The sequence below is a fragment of the Oreochromis aureus genome, linkage group 8, assembly GCF_013358895.1.
Source record: "Oreochromis aureus strain Israel breed Guangdong linkage group 8, ZZ_aureus, whole genome shotgun sequence".
NCBI lineage: Eukaryota > Metazoa > Chordata > Actinopteri > Cichliformes > Cichlidae > Oreochromis > Oreochromis aureus.
This window is the reverse complement of record NC_052949.1, coordinates 9,339,791-9,365,588: the sequence shown is the minus strand read 5'-3', so window position 1 is coordinate 9,365,588 and position 25,798 is coordinate 9,339,791. Positions and strand designations below refer to the sequence as shown.

Genomic DNA, 25,798 nt, shown 5'->3' with positions numbered 1-25,798 from the left:
GGAATGGTTGGTGATGTTAAAGTCCTCTTTGTGGCACATTAGTATATGTGAGGGGGCAAACTCCTCAAGATGGGTGGTGACCATGGTGGCCATTTAGAAGTCGGCCATCTTGGATACAACTTTTGCTTTTTCAATAGGAAGAGGGCCATGTGACACATCAAACTTATTGGTAATGTCACAAGAAAAACAATGGTGTGCTTGGTTTCAACGTAACTTTATTCTTTCATGAGTTATTTACACTCACAGCAATGCTCCCGGGTTAGCCCTGACTTTGTGTTAAACAAATCCTAAAGTAATAATGGTATTTCTAACCACTGATATACCACAACTTTATCCTTTCAACAGCTACTGAAAGTTAGGGGACCTAGCTTCCATCGGATATTTATATAAAGATCCTCAAGCTTCAAATTGTATTACCCTTGAAGGACCTGCAGTTCAAAAAAGTGCCCTCCGACAGCCAAACCCATCTGTTCTCTGATTGGATTGATAAGTTTGTGATTGACATGACATTGACCAATCAGATGATAGGAAGAAAAATAGGGTCAAAATTCGACCACAATGACCACAATTTGAGCCCATACATTTTCCTTTTGCTTTAAACAGAAAGGAAGTGGAAAAGATTTATTTAAAAAGGGTTCTGATGATGTCATTGTAGTTTGCTGTCAAAGTGTTAGTCACCAGTTCATCTGTGTTTTTGTGTTTGGTGTTCACTATTAAATAGTGAATGAACAATATTTCTGTATAAAATATAATTGAGTCATAAAGGGTCGTTTAATTGTAAACTCCAAATTAAAGCATGGTGTAAGTTATTTTTTATATTCTGTAACTGATAGCTCCTACAGGATGCAAGCTGTCATAATTTGTGCCATAATCTGTTCTTAATTGTTTCCATACAGGATAGACAAGGACACAGATACTAAAAGTGCTTATCTCTCTGTTCACCACGATGGTTTGGTCAAATTCAGGAATGAGCAGGTGATAACAACCACCTGCAAGATGCGTATTTACAAATTCCCCTTCAACATTCAGAGATGTAATCTCTCGGTCAAGTCTCTCCAGCACTCTGGTAAGCCCATAACAAGTTCTGTGTGTTTGTCATAGTCTAGTGAATAAAACATTAGATGCCATGATATATATTCCTTCCTTGTTGATCTACTCACAGCTATTTTTATATTCCACTTCAGATGAAGACATAGAGTTACACTTCCTAAACAGTACGGGGGCTCACAGCATTATCCCCATTCGTGATGGAGACACAGTACGAGTGGCTATTTATTAACATGACAGCCATGAAGGAGCCCAGTGAATTTTACCTGAACCTATTGGAAGGCTAGAGTAACTTATTAGAGTTATTTGCACTTATATAGATATTGTTTCACAAAGAGTTGAAAAGGGAATGTCCACAGTTTAGACTTTCATTGCAGAAGACTTTCTTAAATCATCTCAGCAGTAGCAAAGCAAAACCAAAAAAAAAAATAATTAAAATAATTAAAAAAAATAATCAGATCACATCCATTATACTTATTTAATTAACCCACTCTAAGCGTGCTGATTTTGTTCTTATGGAGAAGTGTGCGCGGTGAGCTAAGTGGAGCCAGACAATGACAAAAGTACATCCATTTGTCCTGGTGAAAGTAAGTGCCAGTTTAACACAAACTTAAAAATTGTCCAAATGAAACAATTGTTTCTTGTTTACATCTAATTACAGTGATGGAAAGAAAAAAAAACACTCAACAGCATGACCTAACTGTCCCCTCTGATGGAATACTTAACTGTGGTCTCTCCCCTCCCTATTCCTTATATCTTGACGCTATTCTCGTAGGTGGCTGTGAGGTTCTGAAAGCTTTTACCCACATCCTGATTTTAGCACAGGCACTGTGGAAATGTGTGGCTGATCTGATTCATTCTGAAGTTCTGTATATGGCAATTTCTTAGGGAATGTTCCATCAATAATGATCATTTTACGCTAGTATTGAAAACCAATTGTAAGACAATTGAGATGCCGTGTAAAATCTTAATGATGATTTCTTAATTTCAAAGTCAGCTCCTTTTATCCACAATAGAATATGGAACTCATTAAATGTCTAAACAGAAAAAAAATATAAATTTTATGAAAGGAATTTCCTAATTTTGAATATGTTGGCTGGAACATGTCTCAAAAGTTGGAATGGGGCAACAAAAGGTTGGAAAAGTGGTACTCCAAAAAAAAACAAAAAACAAAAAAAACTGGGGGAGCACGTTCTGCCAAAAAGTCAGTCACACTGGGTATGAAAAGAGCATCTTTTTAAATTTCTTAGGACAGATTGGCTCAAAGTTCAATGTGTAAAAACTTGCATCTACAAATTGTGGAACAATTTCATGTCATACGTCACTGTGGTGCAGTGAAATTCCCACAATATTCTTTTACAGAAATTAGAACTGTTGGTATGTTGAGAAAAGTGGGACTGAGAGAGGAGACTGAAAACCCCATGGCTTTTCTCTCCCTATGTCTGAAAGGGGGTAAAGGGTGTTAACAGCCAGGCTTTTGTGATAAAATACAGAGTTGTAAAGAGAGCGTCCCCATATTTGCTATTGTTAATTAAAAAATATAAATGTATATTTTATACGTTTATCAGTATGCTGAATGAGTAATGTAGTTTGACTAATTAAATTTATTTTAATGCCTTAGAACATGTTTGCACAGACAGGAGCCAGTGTCTGGTGTGGCTGCAGGAATATGGAATATAAGAAATGTTAAATGGTGTTGAGTCCTATAATTGTTACACACTGACCCATAATTCATATGTGGTTTTGCTGATAGTTATTTTTGCTTAAAGATTTGAAATTATCGGATTTGTGCTGTTCAAACTATCATCATTATTGGATATGGGTCGCATAGGATCAAAAAAGTCGGATTTGATGCACTTTTGCCTGCAGTGTGACCGTAGCCTTAGAAAGGAAAATGCACTCTCTTGACTGCTGGCTGAAGAGAGGGTATCCTTGTCTGGTTTCCGGTGAAGTATTAACCTTTGGGGTGTGACCACATTTGTGGTTCCTGTGGCTCTGGGTGAAGTGTACGGTGTTTTGTTTTATCAAATACATGAATGGCTCTCCTAAACCAAATCTGTGTGGTGTGCTGAATAGAAATGTCCAGTTTACTTGATCACATGCTTTTTCTCCGTAGGAGATTCTGTGAGTATCCCTGCCCACTCTCTGCTGCTGCTATTTGCTGGGTTCTTTGGACAATTTGTTTTTACATTTGCCCCACCCTCTTCTAGGGTAAGGCAGTGACTTTAATGGAGCAGGAAGCGTCTCGAGATCTCACAGAAGACGAGGGTGCTTAGAGACCTCTGAAAGCAGCAATGATCACTGATTTCTTCTTTCTGCTCATAATCATGGGTAAGCTAAGATTATTCTATTTTAATTCAGTTGGTAAATTCAGCATTTTATTTATTTATTTTAATTCAGAAACATTTTTTTTTACTGCTGATAAATAAGTTCAGCTCAACTAACATGACATATAACATGGCATTAAATATAATGCCAAAATAAGTCTAATGTTTATGTACCTTACTAAATCTGCATTATAGAATGAAAATGACAAAGTAATATTAATCTGTTTATAAACAGCCTATCTTTTATTTTTCCACGATTAAGAGAATTCAGACACGGTTGAATTAGATTTTTTTGTTGTTGTTGTTTGAAATCTGAATTGAAGGACTTCAGTTGTTTAAATTGGTTTGCAATCTTACATTTAGTCACCGAACCAGTCAAAATATTTAACAGTCTCAACATAAATTTGATCCAGTTTATCTGTCGAGTTGAAGAATATTCAAGGAACTTTAACACAACTGGATCTCTCTGGTGCAACAGTTTCCAGACACTATGACACAAAACAAACAAGCATTCAAACAAACAGACAAAAACAACCTAGTCAACTGTTTATTTGTATTAGCAACCCAATACTAATCAACTGGATTGGTCAAAGGAAAAGGGACACCTGGCCTGAAAAACAGGACCATTGGTTTGAATTCATTGATTTTGGTTTGTTTGCTACCAGATTGACTTTAATGACTGGAATGTTTTATGTTTAATTGACTGTTAAGGAAGGTCTATTATTGATAACTCTTGAACAGGTTGATGTAGGCTGGACCAGCATCATGGATTTTGTTTGGATGACTTTTAAACTTTCTTGCAGTTAGTGTCATCAGGTTTGCTCTACGCACTGTCAGACAAAGCTAGAAGCAGACACTGAACTGTGGTTGGGCCAAGGAGCCATGTACTTGTAATGAGTGGTTATTTGAGCCTTTCCATTTGGCAGAGTGACTGATTTGTTTTAGATGTCAGCTGAAAACTCAGTTTCTTAGATTTTCTTTTGTAAAAGTTTCTGTTTTTCTGGTCATATGTTCTTTCAGTTCAACTATGATTTTAACCATGACTTATGCACCTATTTTGTACATATATATAATAATTTCTGTGTATGCATGTATAATTGTTTATTATATTTTGAGTTATACATTGAATGAAGCACTTTGTAACTGTTTATTTTAACTCTGCTAAACATTTTTGAGAACTTTGTTCTTTTACGTAAGGTGGACATGTCTCCAGTGTAGAGCTACCAGACGCTGATCAACAAATAACCAATGGGACAATTATCGGAGGTATTATTAATCTATTTTCTCAAAAGCTTATTCGGTTGATTTTGTTTAAATTTGGTCAAAATCAACTTGAAAAAATATTGTAAATAAAACATTTACTATTTTTGAAAGATGCTGTATCTTTTATCTCTAGGATTAACATTGCAAATAATAAAGAAAAATCATATAGTCCATACCAAACCTCAGATTAACAAGAGCACATGATATTACACCATATCCTGGTTATTATGAGGTGTACCTTAATGTATATCATGCCTTCCTGAGGTGATTGAATTAAAATATAAAAAGTTTTTATGCAAAGTAGCATAAAGAAAAATGCATTCTTCTTAAACAACATCACATTTTAACATCTGATAAGATGAATCTTGCAGACCTGGTCTCGTAGTCAACAAAAAGTCTTGTGCATATCAGGGTTTGATAAAAGTTTCTGAATCGGTGCATACTGCTACTTCTCAAGAAAAAAGCAATAGTGAGGATGGATGTGAGCAACGGGATTCCTAAAGGTTTTTTGTTTTGTTTTATTTTTGTTTCTTTAAAATCAGAAAGCACAGAAGGTGCCTATTTTTATTTTTACTGAAATAAATCTCTGATCGAGAATGCATTTTGATATCATTTCAGATAACGAAGCTGAGGTGGAGAAAGTCTGTAATTTTCAGGATATTGCTCAACACCTGAATCTGAACAAAGACAATTTTAAATACACAATGAGCCGGCCCATTTTAAACAACAGTCATCATACAGAAGTATGGCTCGAAGTGAAACTCTATGCCATCTTAGATATGGTAATTTGTTCTGGCATTTTTTTCATTATTAATGACAGTGAATATTTTCTTTGGCAATTGTGTGTCTGTGTGTGTGTGCGTGTAGATGTGTTTCCATGTGTACATGTTTTCTTGCTTCTAAAACATATAATGTTACAGCACTCACTGACAAAAGAACTCATCATCATTGTTATTATTATTATTATTATTATTATTGTTGTTATTATTATTATAATTATTATTATTATTATTATTATTATTATTATTATTATTATTATTATTATTATTATTACTGTTATTTACTCTGGCTTGGTTACTTGCCACAACCTTTTTTTTCAACTACTCTTTCTTACATCAGTTCCTTTTTTATTTTTAATTTTTTGTATTAGTTTTTTCTGAGACGTATATTTGACACACAGTACTGAGATACAGTTTGTGAGTTGTGACTCCATGGTAATGCATGACAGGTATCACTGGAGTACTTTAATGCTGATGAAATTGTAAAAATTCCAAGGCAAGTTTCAAAGCACTACTGTCCATCACTTTCAATCAGACATGATATATGTAGTTACCTGTGTTTGATGCAATATGAACAACTTTTTGTTGGTGATTTTATTTGTCTCTGTAGTATATGTAGCTTGCCATCACCAGTGTGTGAATGTGTGTGTGAATGGGTGGATGTCTGGATATGTAAAGCGCTTTGGGGTCCTTAGGGACTAGAAAGCGCTATATAAATACAGGCCATTTACCATTTTACATATTATTATTATTATTATTATTATTATTATTATTATTTCTTGTTCATGTTATTGTAGTAGTATTAATAACAATAATACTATTGCTGAATGAAGAGTTGGCTTGGAGGCAGCTTACACTTGAGCAGCAACTATGTATTTACCAGCAGAGGATATTCGCTGAGGCATAAGCCAATATCAGCTAACATTAGCTAACCTGACTGTAGGTGAGCTTGACATGTGTCTGCCTCAATAAATGCTATGTTCAAATTCTTTATTTACAGAGAGAAATTGACCAGACCTTAATTACTTACATTTGGGTTTATTTGGTGAGTTTACTCTTAGATATATCACAGGTATATATGGTTTTCACTGTATTGTTAACATTTGAACTATTTGTTTCAATTATCTGTTTTTCATCTTCTCTTCCCATCTCTTTGCCTGTATCCCTTTCTTTTTGTACCCCTCAATGTAGAAGTGGCGCAATGAGTACATTGAATGGAAACCAGATGAATTTTGTGGAATTAAATATATAACAATTCCTACTTCATATCTATGGATGCCAGATATAGCTATTGAAGAGATGTAAGTTTGACACAACTGCCCATAAACACACACTCACATCTAATCATTTTATTATAAATACATGCTACTGTTAAAACCTTATGGTGACAGAAAATGTGTTCCTTATTGTAATTTATGAAATAAACATGCCAGAAGGAAAGTGGCTCAAATCAAGCAGCATCTACTGGATTTGATAAAAAATAGTACATTATGGATGGGGGAAGTTACAAGAGAACTCGAAGAAAGGCAACCCAACAGTGCCATACTTTTCTTTAAATAAAATATATTTCAACAACATCCAATACGATTGGATTTTTAAACTATGATTCAGAGTACAATAGCAATGACAAAGTATAACACATTTGTCCGTACTGCAATACCTGTGTCAGGTGAACCCACTGATCAATATATTGGCCAAATTGATTGTATCACTCGATTTACACCTCTAGCTGGTTTACTTTAGCAAAAATTAGATATAGCTGCAGACATAGTTACTTTCCATATTATGATATTACACAACTTTTGTTACTATCATTTGTACCATAATGGGTTGCTCTCATTTGTTCTCATACAGGACAGAGAAAGATAAAGCCTCTCCAAGTCCATATCTCAGCATATTTTCAGATGGTATGGTTGAATTTAGGAATGACCAGGTGGTGTTAAGCACCTGCAAGATGCATGTTTACAAATTCCCTTTCGACATCCAAAGTTGCAACCTCTCTTTCAAGTCTATTATGCATGAAGGTGAGTCCTGGAACTGCTGGAACTGCTATGGAGAGCATAATATTAGTTTTATCTTGTTATAAACACCCACTGGAGAGGGTAGACATTACAAATAAGCAATGAAAATGTCAAATAGGCGTGATACAAATGCCAGGATTTTATTGCTATTTAATCAATATTCCCAGCAACAACTGTGAACATTTCAAAGACTTAACTTACGTGATATTGCTGTTTTTTGTGTAGACAGGAAACAGTTGTGACACCTGCAAGTTTGTCCTATTACAGCCCCAGAGTTTGCAAGCATGTAGTTAAATCCCTGAAAAATTAAAATTGAAATTAAAAAACACTCACCTTCAAATTTCCCACAATGTCATTACGGTAGTCCATTTTATTATGGTTTGGCGGCAGAGGGGCACAATTAAAATGCTTTTTTTCTCAGGGCATACTAGCATGGGAGGATCCACTAAACACTCTTTGACAAACTCCCCATTAGAAAATGGCTTACTATTTTTGGTGATTTTATGGGAAATCACAATTGCATAGCTATCACCAGTCCGGGTTATTACTTTTTTTGGAGTGTATATTCCTTGTTGATATGCTCAAATTTGTATTATTTATCACTTATCACATTTGTTTTTATATTCCACTTCAGATAAAGAAATATATTTACAGTCCAGCAGAAATGATACAATGCTCACAGAATGGTCTCGCAAGGTGATGCACACGCAGTATGAGTGGCTGTTCATCAACATATCAGTCACCAGCGAAATTGTCAATCATTTTGGATTTGACCAAAATGCAGTCATTTACACTGTAAGTATTTCTGGAAACAGAAAAGAAAACTCTTTCTTTTTCCTGTATCCTTCTACTGTAGCCACCTGGCACTGATTTCCACAGCAGGTGATGGATGTGCTGACTCTTGCTGCCATGTTTAGCCCAGTTCAGTTGTAGGCCAATCTATGAGTTGCCAAGTTTGCAATGGACAATTATGCTATGATGCATTCAATCAAAATAATTTTTATTAATCATATTTATTGGCTGTATCATTTACAGCTATCATAATCTCCAGTATATGTTTGGGAGTGTATAGGACCAATAATAAAAGTGTATGTGAGAACAAAAAACACAAACAGCAAACAACATTGTCCCATAAAATAAATAAATATAAAGATATCTAATTTTTCAAACATGCTTATGTGCACCTTATCCCCCAGGTGCCTTTAAAGCCATTCTGTTTCAGTAGAAACAATACAGGGTCATTTATGCACAGTATATTTTTGAAAACAAGTACAATATGTTCAGAAATCAGGTGGTGTCTCTGGTTGTGACCACTGGTAACAATTAGTTATCCTTGATAATGTGTGGTGAAAAGGATTTGGCTAAATCAGCTTTAATGGAAGATAAGTTTTACTTTCGATACTTAACTTTTAAATAATGATATTTTTCATAGTGTTGTCTTTTCCTAAAGGAGTGGTTTGAACTCCTACACCGCTTGTCACGGTCAGCTAATAGCAAATATTTTTTGGCAATACATTAGATATTTATTTAACTATTGAAGTACTATTTTGCAATTTTTCCAACAGGAAGGAGTGCATAAAGGTGAAGGTGTCCATGTAGAGTGCAGCAATTATTTGGCACATTTATCACCATTCACAACTTCTCATGGAACTCCTTTCTCTGTAGTATTTGAATAAAAGGTCACATAATACTTCTTTTAGTATAAATCTGTTTCTATTGTACCTAACCACCTGGGAAAAAATTCACAGATTACCATGAAGAGGAGGTCTGTCCTCTACCTTGCCAATTTCATCCTGCCAGTGCTCTTCTTCTTGCTTCTGGACTTGTCCTCCTTCCTGATCTCAGACACTGGGGGTGAGAAACTCGGCTTCAAGGTCACTGTCCTGCTCGCTGTCACAGTGATGCAGCTTCTTCTGAATGAGATTCTGCCGAGCTCTTCAGACAGTATTCCACTTATAGGTAAGGAAGTGTGTTTGACTGCACATATAGTCAATATTTATTTGTCCAAGTTAATATCACTGCCTGCTCTCCTCAGCTGTCTACTGCATTGGAGTTTTTGCTCTGATGCTGCTCAGCCTCCTGGAGACAATTTTGGTGATGCATCTGATTGAAAAAGATTCTGCAATTGAAGATGAGACAGATGGAGACCGAAGCCTGGGGGAGAACTCTGGGAACAACCAGGGCAGCCACAACTTCTGCAGCTGTTTTAGAGGTGAGCTTAATCATAGCAAGCATTCCACAAATCTGCATGCAGTTTTAGCTGTGTTGCATTAATCCTTATGTCAAATGTGTTTTTCCAGAAATTAAGAGATGCAGTCCTCGTGCCTCTGTTGATGAGGTATCATCTCATGAAACACCATCTGTATCTTTGTCATCTCTCACCCAAAAGGTTGGTAAAACATTGTACTTTTTTCTTTTTGTATTTCACAAAAGTGAATTTTTAAAAGCTCTAGAAAGGGATGCTCGCATGAGAGAGATTGTCCTGCATCTTAAACCATGTATCAGAAGCGAATATTTTTATTTAATCAAAGTAGAAACAACCCAGAGTGTTAAATGCCAAAGTATCATGAACCTTATTGGCCTAACATATTGTTAATTACCTTTCTACAAAACCACTCTATCAGGGCAGCAGCAGTAAACTGACAGAGGTGTCCTTTGCTCTGGAAAAAGTTTCCGATGAGCTGCGGGAGACTGGGAAAACAATAACTCTGCTCAGCAGCAACAGGAAGCCTGGCTACTGGACGAGAATGGTTAAAAAAATTAACAAAGTTTTCATCATTTCTTATTTGACTGCAGTCGCTGTGTTCTTAGCAATTATGGGTTTATTGTGGTACACTGCTGAAGACGAGTAGAGCTACAGTTTAAGAAAACAACAGCTGCAGACATACTGGTTGTAATCTGGTTACATTTCATTTTGTTCACAAATTGAGATTTAATCATTAAATAATGTAAAACTGTATGTAATCTAGAACAGTACAATTGTATAGTTGGACCCATTCTTCCATCCCCATATATTAACTTAATCATCAAAACAGAGCATAAGGTATTTCCCTAGTGGCTTCAGCCAATCCTGTCTTCAGCAGTGTTTTTTGCATGTATCACATATGCCTTAATTATGACACCAATTGCAATAGTTATTTTAATAAGTACTTGTTAAGGAAATGATAAGAATATGATATTAGGTATTTAATATGGAATGTACACAATGTAAATGTTCTGTTACTATTTTTAAATAAACAGTGAATATAGTCAAAGTGTATTGTTTTGGAAGTTTAGCTCTATAAATAAACAATGAAATGTAAATGCATGACATAAAGCAATGTATTTGTATATTCTCCATTTACATCTACATTCTACCATAACATTGGAATAAACATTTTTTTCCCTACCCTGCATTTGCTGCATTGGTATAACTTGCTGTGCAGTTCTAAATGTATTGAGGGCTCAATGTAGTTTTTCAGTCAAGGTATTTACAATACTTAGTGGTGGTAAAGTTTATAGCTTTTTTTGTGAAAAACCTGAATGTACAGGGCCCTGAGATGTAAGGTGCAGGTAAGCAACCTTCCTGTGCACCAGGGAAAACTCCCATACAGCCTCTTCTGATACAAGTATTCGCATACCTGCCCACATCTTTCACAAGCTGGAACAGAGTGAAATAGACTCCAGTCCTATCCAAGAGAGTTTAGGAGAGACAACTGTGACCTGTGGTGAGGTTGATTATTAATCACCTATATCTTGCATTACTTAAAAGATCCTTCTTCTCACTTACAAATCCCTCAGTGCAATGTAGCTTAAGCACCTGTCTGACTTGCTGTACCCATACACACAGTCTTGGCTCAATCATGGTTCTGCTTTCTTTCCCTCATACCCATCTCTATAGTTTTAGGAACACAGCCTTCACTGCATCAGCCCCCATCCTATGGAACTCTCTGAGTTTTGCAATGCCCATCACTGGACTCTTCCAAGTAACTTCTCAAAACTCACCTCTTCAGCAAAGCTCAACCTCTAATCTTTTTGCTTATTTATATATTTTTGTAAAGCGGCCTTGGGTTATTTAAAGGTACCATACAAATTTAAGTTATTAATATCATTATTATGACCTTCCATGTCCTTACAACCAGTTTCTGCAACTTAAAATGCGAGTAGCACCACCAAGGCCTCCACCCCTGAAAACCAACAGATCATCATGGCTAAAAACACTAAACAAAAGCTGGCATGGGGTTCCACAGCAGCTCCAGCAACTGGCCCAGTTCTCTTGTCTATAAAGTGTTGAATTTACAGTTTAAATGTGATGATATTCCTCTAATCACCGAACAAACTCAACGCATGAAACAGAAGCTTAAAAACTGCACATACATTATTTGTCTGAATATCATTTTATACAGCCCATTTAAAATAATTTAATTAGACAAATAATGAGACATGCCCTGCAGATGAGGCCTTTTAGTGACCACAAGACCCTGGATACTTTAATGGTTTGAAAACGCACTTGACCTACCCACAAAGATCACTGAGAGTACTGCTTGCCATGTTTACTACATGACAAAGCACATACATCAACTTGAAAACCTGGCACAAGAACATGTAGTTTTAATTGCTTCTACAAACAGAATATGAAAGAATGGGTTGCCCTTAACAGCTCAGTGAATTCCAGATTTGATGCTGTGCAACAAGTCAAGTCATCAATTTTGTTGTTTCAAAATATTCCAAAGTGAACTATTAGTAGTGTTATAACAAAGGTGGAAGTGGGAATGACAGGAACTAAAATCACATAGAGGGGTCATGCTGAGGTAAAAAGTCCACAAAAGGCGTAAACATTCTGCAGAGTCAAGTGTTACAGACCTCAAAACTTCATGTTGTCTTCAGGTTAGCTCAAGGGCAGTGCATAGAGAGTTTGATGGAAACAATCTCTTGTACATATCTTTCTTGTGTAAATGTAAATTTGTCTGTTATTGTGTAAATACTTACGCTATTGTGTACTCCACACACATGGAGAGATGCCAAACTGCCTTTCACTGTTCTTGTAACAGTGACAATAAAAAGCTATTCTATTCTATTCTATTCTATTCTATTCTATTCTATTCTATTCTATTACTGAGCAATCTTATCCAGACTTTACATCAACAAATTCAATGCAAAGTATCGAATGTAGTAGTGTAAGTCATGCTTCCTCTGGACTCTAGAGGGGTGGAGACATGTTCTCTGAGTAATAGATCACTCTTCTCTATCTGGGAAGCCAATGAATGAGTCTGGCAGTTACCAGGAGAACAGTACTTGTCTGATTGCATTGTGCCTAGTGTAAAATTTGGGGGTGGGGAGAATTACGGTGTGGGGTTTTATTTTGGGAAATGGGCTGTTCCCTTTGTTCCATTGTGATGTTAGTCTAGATGTTGGGTATTAAAGGTTCTACATCATCTTAATGTAAAAGAGATAACATCAAATATTGTATTGAATTTAAAATATTGTTGATCACCTTTAATATTATAAATAATTTAGCCCCTACCTATTTTGTTGATCTCCTTAGTCCATATGTTCCTGGGTGAGCCCTCAGGTCTTCAGCCCAATTATTCTTGGTTCAGCCTATATCTAGACTTAAATCTAGGGGTGACCTTGCTTTTGCCCTGGTTACCCGTGGAACAACCTTCTCATCGCTATCCGTGCGTCAGATTCCATTCTATCTTTTAAATCTTGTTTAAAAACTCACTTATTTAACATTGCTTTTCCATCTAGTTAGTGTCCCTATTTTATATTTGGCTCCATTTTTATCTATGTAGTTATATCTATCCATTCTTAGTAAGTTTGTTCTTATATTCCCTTTTATATTTGTATAATTAGTGCCTTTAACCTGCTGACATAAGTGGTACTTTATTAGTGGTCTTTTATTTAATTTCCCTGTTTCTATTGTAATGCACTTTGGTGTACCGTTGTTGTTTTTTTTAAAAATGTGCTATATAAATAAAGTTGGCTCCCCGACCTCAGTCAGACGATGGGGGTATGTGGTGGGGCGTGGTCTGCAGTGCTGTTGCAGGGGAGATGGGCGCACCTGCATGGCATCTGTAATCATGACTCGCCAGCAAAAAAAGGTTGGCTGTTTGTCTGTGTTGTTGTTGTTCATGGGAGTCGGGCTGTGAGCTGGAAAGCTACAGCCAACTCAGTGTATTTGTGGCAGCAACCGGAATACCATATTTTTCAGACTATAATGCGTACTTAAAACCCTTTAATTTTCTCAAAACTCGACAGTGCACCTTATAATCCGGTGCGCTTTATGTATGAATTCTGGTTGTGCTTAAGCCGCACCGCTTGATGGATTGTTGGAACATTACGGCTAACAATCGGGAGCCTTGCGGAGAGATATGTACTGTGCTTCAACAATTATTACTGTATTGTGTGTGTATAAGGACCCCAAATGGCACCTGTTAAGAGACATGCTTACGAAGTGGATTTCAAACTCAAGGCTATCAGTCACGCAGTAGAACATGGGAAGAGAGCAACTGTGAGAGATCAACATTTATGAATCAATGGTACAGAAGTGGAGGAAGCAAGAAGAATGAGTTGAGTAAAGTTTGATTTATCTGATTGTTTTGTTTCACTTAATGCACCTCATAATCCAGTGTGCCTTATGAATGACACCAGACCTGTTCATCGACAGTGCGCCTTATGGTCCAAAAAATACAGTAAAGAAAATGCTAAAGAGTGGTGAAATGTTTTGTCGTTCAGACGAAATTTACCAGTCAGACTATAATTTACCAGTCAAGATGTGTTTATTTTCCTCTCACACACTAAGTAAACAACATAACCCTAGTTGAAGAAACCTAGGGTTAGGCTGAGCGGAGAAGAACTCCTCAGTAGTCCTGCTTCTCATGTAATGGCCTCCCCACTGCTGAGAGCGTGGTGAATACGGTACTGCATATATCTATTAGGGTACCTAATTGAAGGTAAGTGTAATGTTTCACTGAAAAATAAAATTTTGTGCATTTGGCTTTGTAAAGATGGTAAATAAGCTGAATATTAGCATAAAAACAACTGTTGTTCACTGACATCTGAGCTGAGTGCAGCAACAATAAACTCATTGTAAATAACTTGGTTTTTGTTTTTTTCAAACAGGATCTTTCTACTTCCTCTAATGGAGCACTTAACAGTGTTTGTTCTCCTCACTGGTATCTTGTGCTGCTATGGTTAATGAATATGTGAAAATCTAAGAGCCTTCCAACCCACATCCTGTCCAACATTAATAAGGAAAAGTACAGTTGTCTAGATATATTTTAAAGATCTCTAAATAACAGTAACTTTAAGACAAGTTGTGCAATCTGACACATTTTTTACATTATTATTTAAACAAATACACCTGAACATGAATTGCTTTTTATTTATTGTCTTTATTGTCTGGATATATCACAAATTTCCAAAAGTGTGTTTGGATTACTGTCGAGTCCTCTAAGTTTCATAGACAAGACCAGAACAATAAAGATTTATTTTTTTCTGTAGTAGAATAAGAAAAAAAACCCAAGTAAATCTGTGACAACATCTGCTCAAAAAGACAATTTAGTCACTGTATTTTGAAGTTTATTGGGTTTTTTTTTTAATTATTTTGTTTTATTAAAAGCTAATGTTAATGCACTTCAGTTGTTTGGATTTAAATGAAACTGATGTCAATCTGATTCATTCACTTTTTATGATTAACCCTACTGTCCATTTTCCTAAAAGAAAAAAGAACAATGGATGAAGCAACAACAAAAACAAAAGCATCTGAAACCTGTCAGAGTAGAGTGCAGACACTTTGGCAGAAAAAAATTAAATCAATTTTATCCAAAGTAGCAAGAAAATAAACTATTCAACCTGACTGATGTTAGGATGATAGAGGCTTGGGCTGTATAACAAGAGTTTGGTTAATAACAGGAAGCTTACTAATTTTACTTAGTAATTTTGCAGCCTCAACCTAAAACATTTTTTTATTAGTTGGTGTTATATCAGCTGTTATGCTGATGCATAGTATGCCGATCCCACTGTGTTAGGATCGATATGGGGATAGAAACACAACTGGTCTTTACATTTGCTCTGCACTAGAAGAGGGCAGGACAGTGACATCAATGGATTAGGAAGAATCTCTGAACAGCACAGAGAGGGTAAAGATGCTCTCTGATCACTCAAGGCTACAATGATTGAAGGTTTCTTCTTGCTGCTGCTACTTGTGGGTAAGCTGAGATCATTCTGATTTAATGCAGATGACAATTTGGACAATTAAAAAAAATGTTGTATTATATTTTATTCAACATCACTGTTTTTACTTGGAATAGATAAAACATATTTCAGCAGAGGGGCTGCTTGGCTCTATAAGTAGCCAGTAAATACATCCTGTTTACTAAATTAAATTCCACATTTAATCAGTTTACTAAAACCAGCATCTTAGACTGAAAAATGTATAAATATTAGTGAATAACTTGCCTGCCTTCTGATAACCCAGATAGATATTTTCTGTAAAATTTTTGCTGCAACCTCAATACAGGGATAATGAAAACGGTCTATTGGACAACACAAAGTACATAAACACCAACATTTTCAATAGCTCACCTTATGATATGTGCAGATTAGCAGTAGGAGTGTGAATGTTGTCTTTTTCTCTGTGTGCATAGACTAACGCAGTCTGGCGACTTGTGTATGATGCACACTGACTCTGGCATTATGTCAGCGGGTGTAGGCTCCAGCCCCACCAGCATCCTGAACTGGATGTGTAAGAAAATAGATGGATGTTTAATTTGGTATGAAATCTTACATCAGTCGGAGTAAACCAGCTTAAGGAGTAGTTTCACTATTAATTTTAGGGAAAAATTTTTAAAGAAACTGAAAATGCAACAGAACCGAAAAGAAAAAAAACAAACAGTCCTGCTTGCAGACACTGAGATGAAAACAAACAAATATTCTGTTTATTCACATTAGTGGAACAATAGGAACAGAAGCCAGGCCAATAAAATCGGACCTTGGGTATTTGGTTAATAGCTGGGAGCCAGAGGTTATGGCTGGTCCAAGCACAGGAAGGAATAGTTGTTCCTGTAAGCTGCTACTGAACTGGATGTATTCCAAAACTAAGGTCTTATGTTGTGATTTTCACTGTGACAGCAAAGCATTTTATGCCTCAGGAAGCAAACCATCTCAAATGTTTTGAGACAAATATTGTCCTGTTTTTGTCTAATATAGGATTCTAGCTGATAAACAGTCTTGGCTTTGCTGTGTTGTATTTTATGTTCCATGGTGCACCAAATATTTTCATTGGGTGAAAAGTGTGGTCTGCATGGATGCCAGTTCACCACCTGGATTCGTCTATCATTCTATTGTGAAAGATGCTATAGATAGAATATGTAAATTTTTGAATATGTGATTGTGTTGCTAAAATATGTAAGGCTTTTCCTTGTAAAGCCATCATCTGGGAGCAAATGCTTATTTAAAACCTGTACATACATTTCTGGATATTTTATACCTTTAGGCATAAATGACTGTACTCTTCCATGCCAGGTGAAAATGGCTCCAGTTCAGAGCTACAAGATGATCAACAGATGATCAATGAAACCACTATCAGAGGTACAGAGTAAAGACAGTCTATCTATCTATCTGTCTGTCTGTCTCTGTGCAAAAGTCTTGAGCCACCCCTTATTTTGACAGCTTTTTCACTCATTTTCAGTCGTCTTTGGACCTAACTATTTTATGAGAAATGTTCTCTTGTTTCTGTGAGCCCACTTACTACTGGTCTATGAGAAGGCCAATAAACAGGCAACTTGCATCTCACAAAAACACAGGATAACACAGTTGAGGACATCAAAAAAATGTTTTCACCAAACAAAGGAATTCTTAAAGAGCTATTAGGCAAAGACATATGTCAGCATGGTGTGCAGTGTGTACTTAAAATTTGAAAAATTTGAAAATGAAACTGATCCTTCAGTCCAGTCTCCCATTTTGCCAAAGCCCATCAGAAATGGTTTTAGTGGAAGAGTGGCTTTGTTATGGTTTATGGCTGTATTTCAGTGAATGGTGTTAGGGATCTTGTCAAAACTGATAGAAGTATGAAGAGAAAAGTACTGTTAGTTCTGATCCATGCAATGCAATCTGAAAAGAATCTGATAGGCAACAGCTTTATTTTTCAACATGGCAATGATGCCGAATATCCTGCCAGTGCTGAAAAAGCATAACTGGATAAAAAAACAAACAAAAAGGGATGCTATCAGTCATGGATTTGCCTTTCATGAGCCCAAATCACAAATTTATTGAGATAGTATGGGATCATCTTGAAAGAGAATGGACTGAAAGGCAGCAAACCTTCAAAATGCTTTGAATGTCCTTCAAGAGGCTCTGATAACTATTTCTGAAGACTACTTGAGGAAATCACATTAACACTTGCCTAACAGAGTCCAGATTGTGTTGAAGAATAAAGGTGGTCATACCAAATATTGACTTTCAAGCTTCTTAGAATTGGTTTTCCCACACATGTTTATAGTTGTTTCAATAGTATCTCCACTCATTACCCACTCATTTTAGCAAAATATAAAGAAAAGATGGTGACTCAAGACTTTTGCACAGTACTAAGCATGCCAATAAGTGATGTAGTATTCACTCTGGATCTAATAATCAGCAATACTAAAATATAAAATAATTTTATGTAAAGGAGAAAATAATGAAAATCAATGTCTGTAAATATCAGTGTATTTAAAATATTTTTTATTAAAGGATTGATTAAATAAAACTTAGTCATGACCTTTTAGTGAACAAAAGGCCTCTGGATATATCAGGGTTTGATTAAAAGGTTCTGAGGTATTACTTCATCTGTTGCAAATACGCCAAAAGCTAATAAGCAATAATGATGTCTGGTGAGCAACAGACTTCTGAAGTTTGTTTTTTGTTGAAAATCAGAAATGGGAGTTTCTTTGTGTTTTTCATCTCATAAAAGAAATCGCTGATATAGAATGTGTTTGGATGTCATTTCAGATAATGAAGTGGAGAAACTCTGTAATTTTCAGGCGATTGTACGCCACCTGAACCTGAGCAAAGACAGTCTTAAGTACACTATGAGCCGGCCCATTATAAACAACAGCCATCATACAGATGTGTCGCTTGAAATGAAACTCTATGCCATCCTGGATATGGTAAATTGTTTAAGCTACATGCATGTGTGTGTTTTCCTTTGAATGATAATGAATATTTTTATTGCCAAATACTTTGTGTGTGTTTCTTAATGGCAAAAAGCCCATCTGCCAAAGAGGAGATAATCATTTAAACCAACATGTAGTCCTGCTGGAGCCTATCCCAGATACCATAGGCATTAGCAGGGTACAGCCTGGACAGGCTGCAAATCTGACAACCATTCCCACTCGAATCTATGGGCAATTTAGAATGGCCAGTTAACTGAATTAACTAAACAAGAAACTGGAGTTGGGTTGAAAAGCAGCTCGCAGATAAGCAGCAACAGTGTACAGGTTAAAGAAAATTTTATAGCGTGCCCAATATGAGATTCAATTTAATTCACTTTTATTTACACAGCACCAAATTACAACAACAGTGGCCTCAAGGCGGTTTGTATTTTAAGGTAGACCCTACATTAATAATTCACAGAGATGTATTTGCTGATGCTTTAGCTGAAGTGTGATGCTACCTAAATGAACATTGTTATTTTTTTCAGAGAGAAATTGACCAGACCTTAATTTCTTACATTTGGGTTTATTTGGTGAGTTTTCTCTTAGAAATACACATTTTTCATTGTATTGTTGAAATTTAAATTGCTTGAAATTACATCTTTTGTATTTTTTCCTTGATTTGATCACTTTCCTCCCATTGCCCTGTGTAGGAATGGACAAATGAGTACATTAAGTGGGACCCAAATCAATTCTGTGGAATTAAGGATATGACAATTCCTACTGCATATTTGTGGATGCCCGATATAACTATTGTAGAGATGTAAGTTTGACATATATAAGCATAAACTCACACTCAAAGACCCACTCAGTCTCTCCACTGATTATGTTGAGGTGGGTTGTAATTAAGATGTGGCTGTTCAGTGCATCATATGATTTGATTCTTGCAGGGAGCCAAAAGTCAAAAGTAGCATTTTTAGTGCTTACAGTCTGTCAATGCTCATAATGCAGGAGGAGCGACCGAAAGAGAAGAAAAGAACTAAATGTCATGTATTTGTTTTGTCTTTTTCTGATGTTGCCATTCGTAACATAATCAATTCTCATTTCTTCTCACACAGGACAGAGAAGGATAAAGCCTCTCCGAGTCCTTATCTCTGCGTCAACCACGATGGTGTGATCGAATACAGGAATGACCAGGTGGTGGTGAGCACCTGCAAGCTGCACGTGTACAAATTCCCCTTTGACTTTCAGAAGTGCAACATATCCTTCAAGTCTATTATGTACTCTGGTGAGGACATAACAGGTTCTGTTAATGTATGCCGTTCATAAACACACACTACCACATGCCAGAACATATATTCTTTCCTTCTTGATCTTCTCACTGTAATTTTTTATGTTCGACTTCAGATGCAGAAATAAAGTTAAAGCCCGACAACAGCAATAAAACAGTCACAGAGTGGTCTCGTGACTTTATGCAGACACAGTATGAGTGGCTCTTTGTCGACATGTCAGTCACCAACAGAACTGTCAATGAGTTTGACTTCAATCAACTTATGGTTGTCTACACTGTAAGTATTTTTGGAAACAGAAACACAGAACACATGAAAGCTGTTCTGTTACCCATTACCCTGGTTTTTGTTTAGAATAGGATGACTCTGGCAATTAAGAAGAAAAAGCAAATGAAGACAGAGGCAAGGATTAAATGGTAGAAGTTGAAGAAAGAAGAATGTTGCATGGAGTTCAGGGAGGAGTGGAGACAGGCTGTGGGTGGGAGAGAAGAGAGAAGAGAGTTATGAAATGAATGGGAAAGTGCAGCCGAAGCAGTGAAAAGATATGAAGCTCTTTCTGCATCTTTACATGTATGAAGTAGGATGATTAACCACCTTATTTCACAGATTACCATGAAGAGGAGGTCTGTCCTCTACATTGCTAATTTCTTGCTGCCAGTCTTCTTCTTCTTGGTTCTGGATTTAGCCTCCTTCCTTGTATCAGACAGTGGAGGTGAGAAACTTGGCTTCAAAATCACTGTGCTGCTTGCTGTCACGGTGATGCAGCTTCTTCTCAATGAGATCTTGCCCAGCTCTTCAAACAGAATTCCACTTATAGGTAAAGAAGTGTGGTGTATTTGGCTGCATTAAATGAATAAATCATGCTACTGAGTGATCAAGTAATTTATCCACATTAATGCTGGCTGCTTTCCTCAGCTGTCTACTGCATTGGGGGGTTTTCTCTAATGCTGCTCAGCCTCTTGGAAACAATTTTGGTGATGCATCTGCTTGACAAAGACTCTGCAGCCCAAGATAATGAGAGAGATGGAATCCAAAACCTGTCGGAGAACTCTGGGGAAAAGCAGGACATATCCAACTTTCAGAGCTGTTTTAGAGGTGTGCTTAATAATAGCAATCATTCTACAAACATTTGGATTTAAACTCTATCAACCACTTTTGCAGATTTGTGTTTAGTCACAGATTAAATAATCACAATGGCAGGTTATATCCACTAGTTAATTTTAATCGTGTTTGGTTTATCTTTGTTTCTCTTACTCCAGACATAAAGAGAAGTAGTCAGTGTGCCTCTGTCTCTGGGGTATCTGCTGAGGAAACACCATCTGTGTCTTTGTCTGTATCATCTCTGACCCAAAAGGTTGGAATTCATTTTATTTAATTTCAAAAAGGTATAATATGAAAACTATTGAAAGGGATTATGCTGGCATTATCCTGAACCCTAGCATATATATCAGAAGCAAACACTTTTATTTAATCAAACTGGAAACAAACCAGTGTGTCAAATGTAGCAGCAATCAAGAGTTGACCTAAAATCTTGTCAATTACCTTTCTACAAAACCTCCTTTTTTAGGGTAGCAGCAGTAAACTGACAGAGGTGGCCTTTGCTCTGGAAAAAGTGTCAGATGAGCTGCGGGAGACTGGGAAAACAGTGACTCTACTTAGCAACAACAGGAAGTCTGGCTACTGGACAAGAATGGTTAAAAAAATCAACAAGTATTTCCTGATTTTTTATTTGACAGCACTCACTGTGTTTTTAGCGATCATGTTTTCAATGTGGATCGATGTTGAAGACTAGCAGGACTAAAGTTTGAAAAACAATATTCAATCATTAACATGAATATGATGTATTAGTCTCTCTTTTATACCTGTAGTTTCCATTGGTTACTTTTGGACGACCTGCTTTGCTTATATAAAATGTTCAATTTTAGTTATAAAGACCGTCACCTAAGTCTCCCATTTGGGTCCCTTTACATGGATTCCAATTTTATTGGGTGATGAACATAAGTCCACTTTGAACTGACATTTATTCATTGCTTTTATTAGTAAATAATGAAAAAAATTAAAGCCTATGAACAAACCTACATAATATCATATTTGTATTTTTAAACATGCTTTTTTCACTTTAATGTGTTGTCTCAAAGTACTTCAGTTTTTTTCTCCCAGGTAACTGCAATTTACAGGGTATTTTGTCTTTTTTGAACTATTCTCTCTAAACCAAACAGATGGCTCTGTGGGAAAATCCCAGCAGATCGGCAAATTCTAAAATATTCTAATATGTATCCATGTGAAAATATGCTGTAGAAGAAAATTCAATATAAGGGATTATTAATTTTCAGTCACAATTGTTACAAATTATACAACCATATGTAATTGACATAATTATACATTTCAGTCTTAACAGAGTTGTAGTTTGTCTATAGTAATTATAGGCATTTTCACACTGGCTTTTTGTTGTTGTTGTTTGTTAATTTATTTCGATCATGTAAACAATATACAAAGTTCATTTAGCAAAGAAAAGACGAGAAAAAATGCTATACAAAATAAAGCTAATACATTTCAATATTGCTTCAACTGTTCTGATTCAGTTACATATCGAAAAGGAGTGAGAAGAAGTATACAGTTATTTAATCCCACCCCTTTGCCAAAAGCCAATATTTAGTTAGCTTCCTTACTGGTTGTCTTCAGCCAACCCATCCTTCAGCAGTCTTTTTCCATGTTTTATAGACACTGATATACATTTCTCACATATTCTTTTTAACAGCAGTTGCACACTGTAATATGCTTTTTAAATTATACACAAATGTCTGATCTTTCAAATACCCAATGAATATACTTAAAGTGAATTGCAATGGAAGTTTAGCTCTTTTAAGACTCACATCACATTATATACATAGCAATATAAAGCAATGTAGTTCATGAGTGTTGCATGTCTTTCATTTACATCTGCATCTTACTATTATATAAACATTAAAAAAACTTTTTTCCCTGTGTGTTTATTGCACAAACAACTGACTGAATTTTAAAATGCACTCCGAGTTAATGGTAGTGATCAAGTTTGCATCCCATTTTCACTTAACCTTTCTACTCTCTTTTCCATGATCTTATTGGAATCACAACTCAGAGTTAAAGGATTGGGATTTGGAGCTAGTCTTCAGGGTCAAACATTTGACCAATTCAGTGTACTATATATTACGTTTGAGCCATCTACTTAACCTTTTCATTGGCGTTTCTTACTATATCTACGCTGACGATTCACCTATCAACCTAAAGCTATATTACCTCAGTGAAAATTTCATTATCTTTAAAAACTGGAAGTCGTTAAGCTAATTCTATCTTAACTGTAGCAAAACTGACAGCTCATTAAGGAAGAAAGTCACTACATTGCAAAAAATCATTCAATTGCAATCTGCCAATAACTTATCACTTAGAAGTACACACTAATCTGTTCCTAGCTTGATTACTGTGGCTCACTTTTCATGTGGACTTCCTATTTCTCCCCAGCTCATCTTCAATTGGCCCAAAATGCAGCAATATAGTGTGCATAAAAATAAAATAAATTATTATTATTATTATTATTATTATTATTATTATTATTATTATTATTATTATTATTATTATTATTAATAATAATAATAATAATAATAATAATAATGATAATAACAATATGCTTTTATTCCATTTATTTTTTTCCTGCTTATCCATTTCAAGGTTGCCAAACCTGTATTCCTGGTTAGTGATTGACAAAAAAGTATTTTTACCATCAAATTCAGGTCCACAAGTCTTTATTAATACGGGGTTTTTGACCAAAAAACAACAAAACAACAGTTTTCAACATGTGTACAATCGTTTTACCTGAAAAAAATGCTGAAAAACTTATTCAAATCAAATCGCTTTTATTGTCACATCACATTACTGGTACAGCACATGTGAGTGAAATTCTTGTGCGCAAGCTTCACAAACAACAGTGTTGTGCAAAATATGAGAAACATAAAACACAAAACAAAATATAAGAATAAGAAATATGAGAAATATAAGAATAAATATATGTACAAATATAAGAATGTATGCACATTACTAGTTATGCATACCATATATATATAGATAGATAGATATGTATACATGTGTGTACATATAACATATACAGAAGTCAGCAGATGAATATTGTGCAAAAATAGCATTGATGTACAATATGGAGCACATACGTGTCGAAGTTTCGATAACTGACAGTGAAGTGTCTATGAAGTGTTAGTGGTAAGTGTTCAGCAGTCTGATGGCTTGATGAAAAAAGCTGTCCCTCAGTCTGGTGGTTGGGGACCATATACTGCAGTACCTATTGCAGTCACAATCAAACGGGAAGTCACAAGGAGGAAGGAATCTAAACCAAGACACAAAACTGGATGTGAACCTTTAAATATATCGAGTCCTTCAGTAAAGGACTCAATATATTCCTGTGCTGCCATGATTAGTGCCTCTGTTAGTGCCTCTGTGCTGTCTTTCACTCCAGCTTTGTCCAGCCACTGGTAGGATTTGTGGATGTCAGCCACTTCCTCCATCTGCTGGTAGTACATACCATACAGGGGCCTTTCTTTCCATGATGATTCTTCTTCTTGCTCTTCTTCTTTGTCAGGTTTCTACTGCCTGAGGTATTCACTAAGAACATGGTCAGTTGTGGCCATGCACCAGCCCTCAGCCTCCTTCCTTCCATTTAGCGTACAGCCTCAAGGTGCTGGATTTGGAGTGAAACCCTCTATGCATGGTCAGGAGCTTCCTTGTCTTGGTATGCGTGGCTTCTATCTCCTCCTTTGGCCAGTTTATTATCCTAGCCCTGTACCTGATCACCGGCAAGGCACGGGTTTTGATAGCCCGGATCTTGTCCTTTTCATTGAGCTGACTCCTCAGGACTTGCCTGAGCCTCTACAGGTACTTGGTGGTTGCAGCTTTCATACTGGCCTCTTCATGGTTCCCATGTGCCTGTGGGATTCCCAGGTACTTGTAGCTGTCCTCTATGTCTGCAATGTTGCCTTCTGGTACATTTGACTGTTGACATGTTGACTTCTTTGCACATTTTACATCTTGTACAAGTCTTTGTCTTGTCTTATCCACAAAATCTTGACCATAACTTGAACCTGGTATACAATACCAACTGCACAATATCTTACTTTACTGTAACTGCACATGATCTCTTTGTATTGTCTCTTGTCCTGTCCTTGTTTATTGTACATAGATACAGTTAGCATTAGTACCTTTTTATCTTTTTAATTTTACTTAATTTTTGTGAGTTATTATTTATTTGTAATATCTAGTTTTTTATCCCTTGTAGATATATTTTGATATTCTAATAAATCCACCATGGGGGGCTTGGGGTGAACGGCATTTCGATACACTGTATGCTGTGTATATCGTTGTATTGACAATAATCCCCTCAGTTCTGTCTACCTTCCTTCTCTTCGTTACCATTCGACTACACTTCTCCAGTGTACGACATTCTGATGTCATTGGTGTATGTCCTTGTGGTGTGGATCACTGAATTGATGTCTCGTTCACTCCTGGCATCCATGTAGAGGATTTCAACTTGTGTCAACATGTGTTGCAACAGTGGTTTGGAATAGAGCACTTGTTGATTGTTGTTTGGTTAGCAGGAATCTTTTGATAAAAACACAAAATGTCAGTAAATGACTTAAGTGGGTGCATTTTTCCTGGTAAAAGTAAGTGCCAAATTGCCAGGAACCAATTTGTTTGTTTACTTCTGGTTATGGTTGCAAGGGTGGTGGTGGGGTGGGGTGGGGGTGTCTCTTAGCTGTGGCCCATTTGTATTCTGTATTCTCTCCCCCTCCCCACACGTTGCATCTTTCTGTTCAGGGAGATCACAATGCACTTCTGAAAGCTTTTACCCACATCCTGATTGTAGGTAGGATTGTGAGGTAATGTGTGGCTGAACATTTATATTTGGCAAATTCTGTA

The 25,798-nt window shown here is 36.2% G+C and overlaps 1 protein-coding gene and 1 pseudogene across 1 annotated transcript; both read left to right on the top strand.

Moving 5' to 3' along the window:
• The first annotated feature begins 863 nt into the window (after window positions 1-863).
• LOC116325973 lies at window positions 864-10,704 on the top strand (annotated as a pseudogene).
• Window positions 10,705-15,428: 4,724 nt separating this feature from the next.
• On the top strand, window positions 15,429-25,398 carry LOC116325974 (5-hydroxytryptamine receptor 3E-like). Its single transcript, XM_031747054.1, has 11 exons — window positions 15,429-15,442; window positions 18,386-18,566; window positions 19,100-19,144; window positions 19,265-19,374; window positions 19,670-19,839; window positions 19,959-20,119; window positions 20,447-20,657; window positions 20,756-20,935; window positions 24,465-24,560; window positions 24,648-24,757; window positions 25,264-25,398. Exons 1-11 carry the CDS (start codon window positions 15,429-15,431, stop codon window positions 25,396-25,398), a joined length of 1,413 nt encoding a protein of 470 aa, XP_031602914.1.
• Window positions 25,399-25,798: the final 400 nt, after the last annotated feature.

Excerpts from the sequence above, each read along its gene's own strand:
- LOC116325974 (XM_031747054.1), top strand. Across the intron at positions 20,936-24,464 it reads CTTTCAGAGCTGTTTTAGAG|GTTTCTACTGCCTGAGGTAT; the intron begins GTGTGCTTAATA and ends CTTCTTTGTCAG. Across the intron at positions 24,561-24,647 it reads ATTTAGCGTACAGCCTCAAG|TTTATTATCCTAGCCCTGTA; the intron begins GTGCTGGATTTG and ends TCCTTTGGCCAG.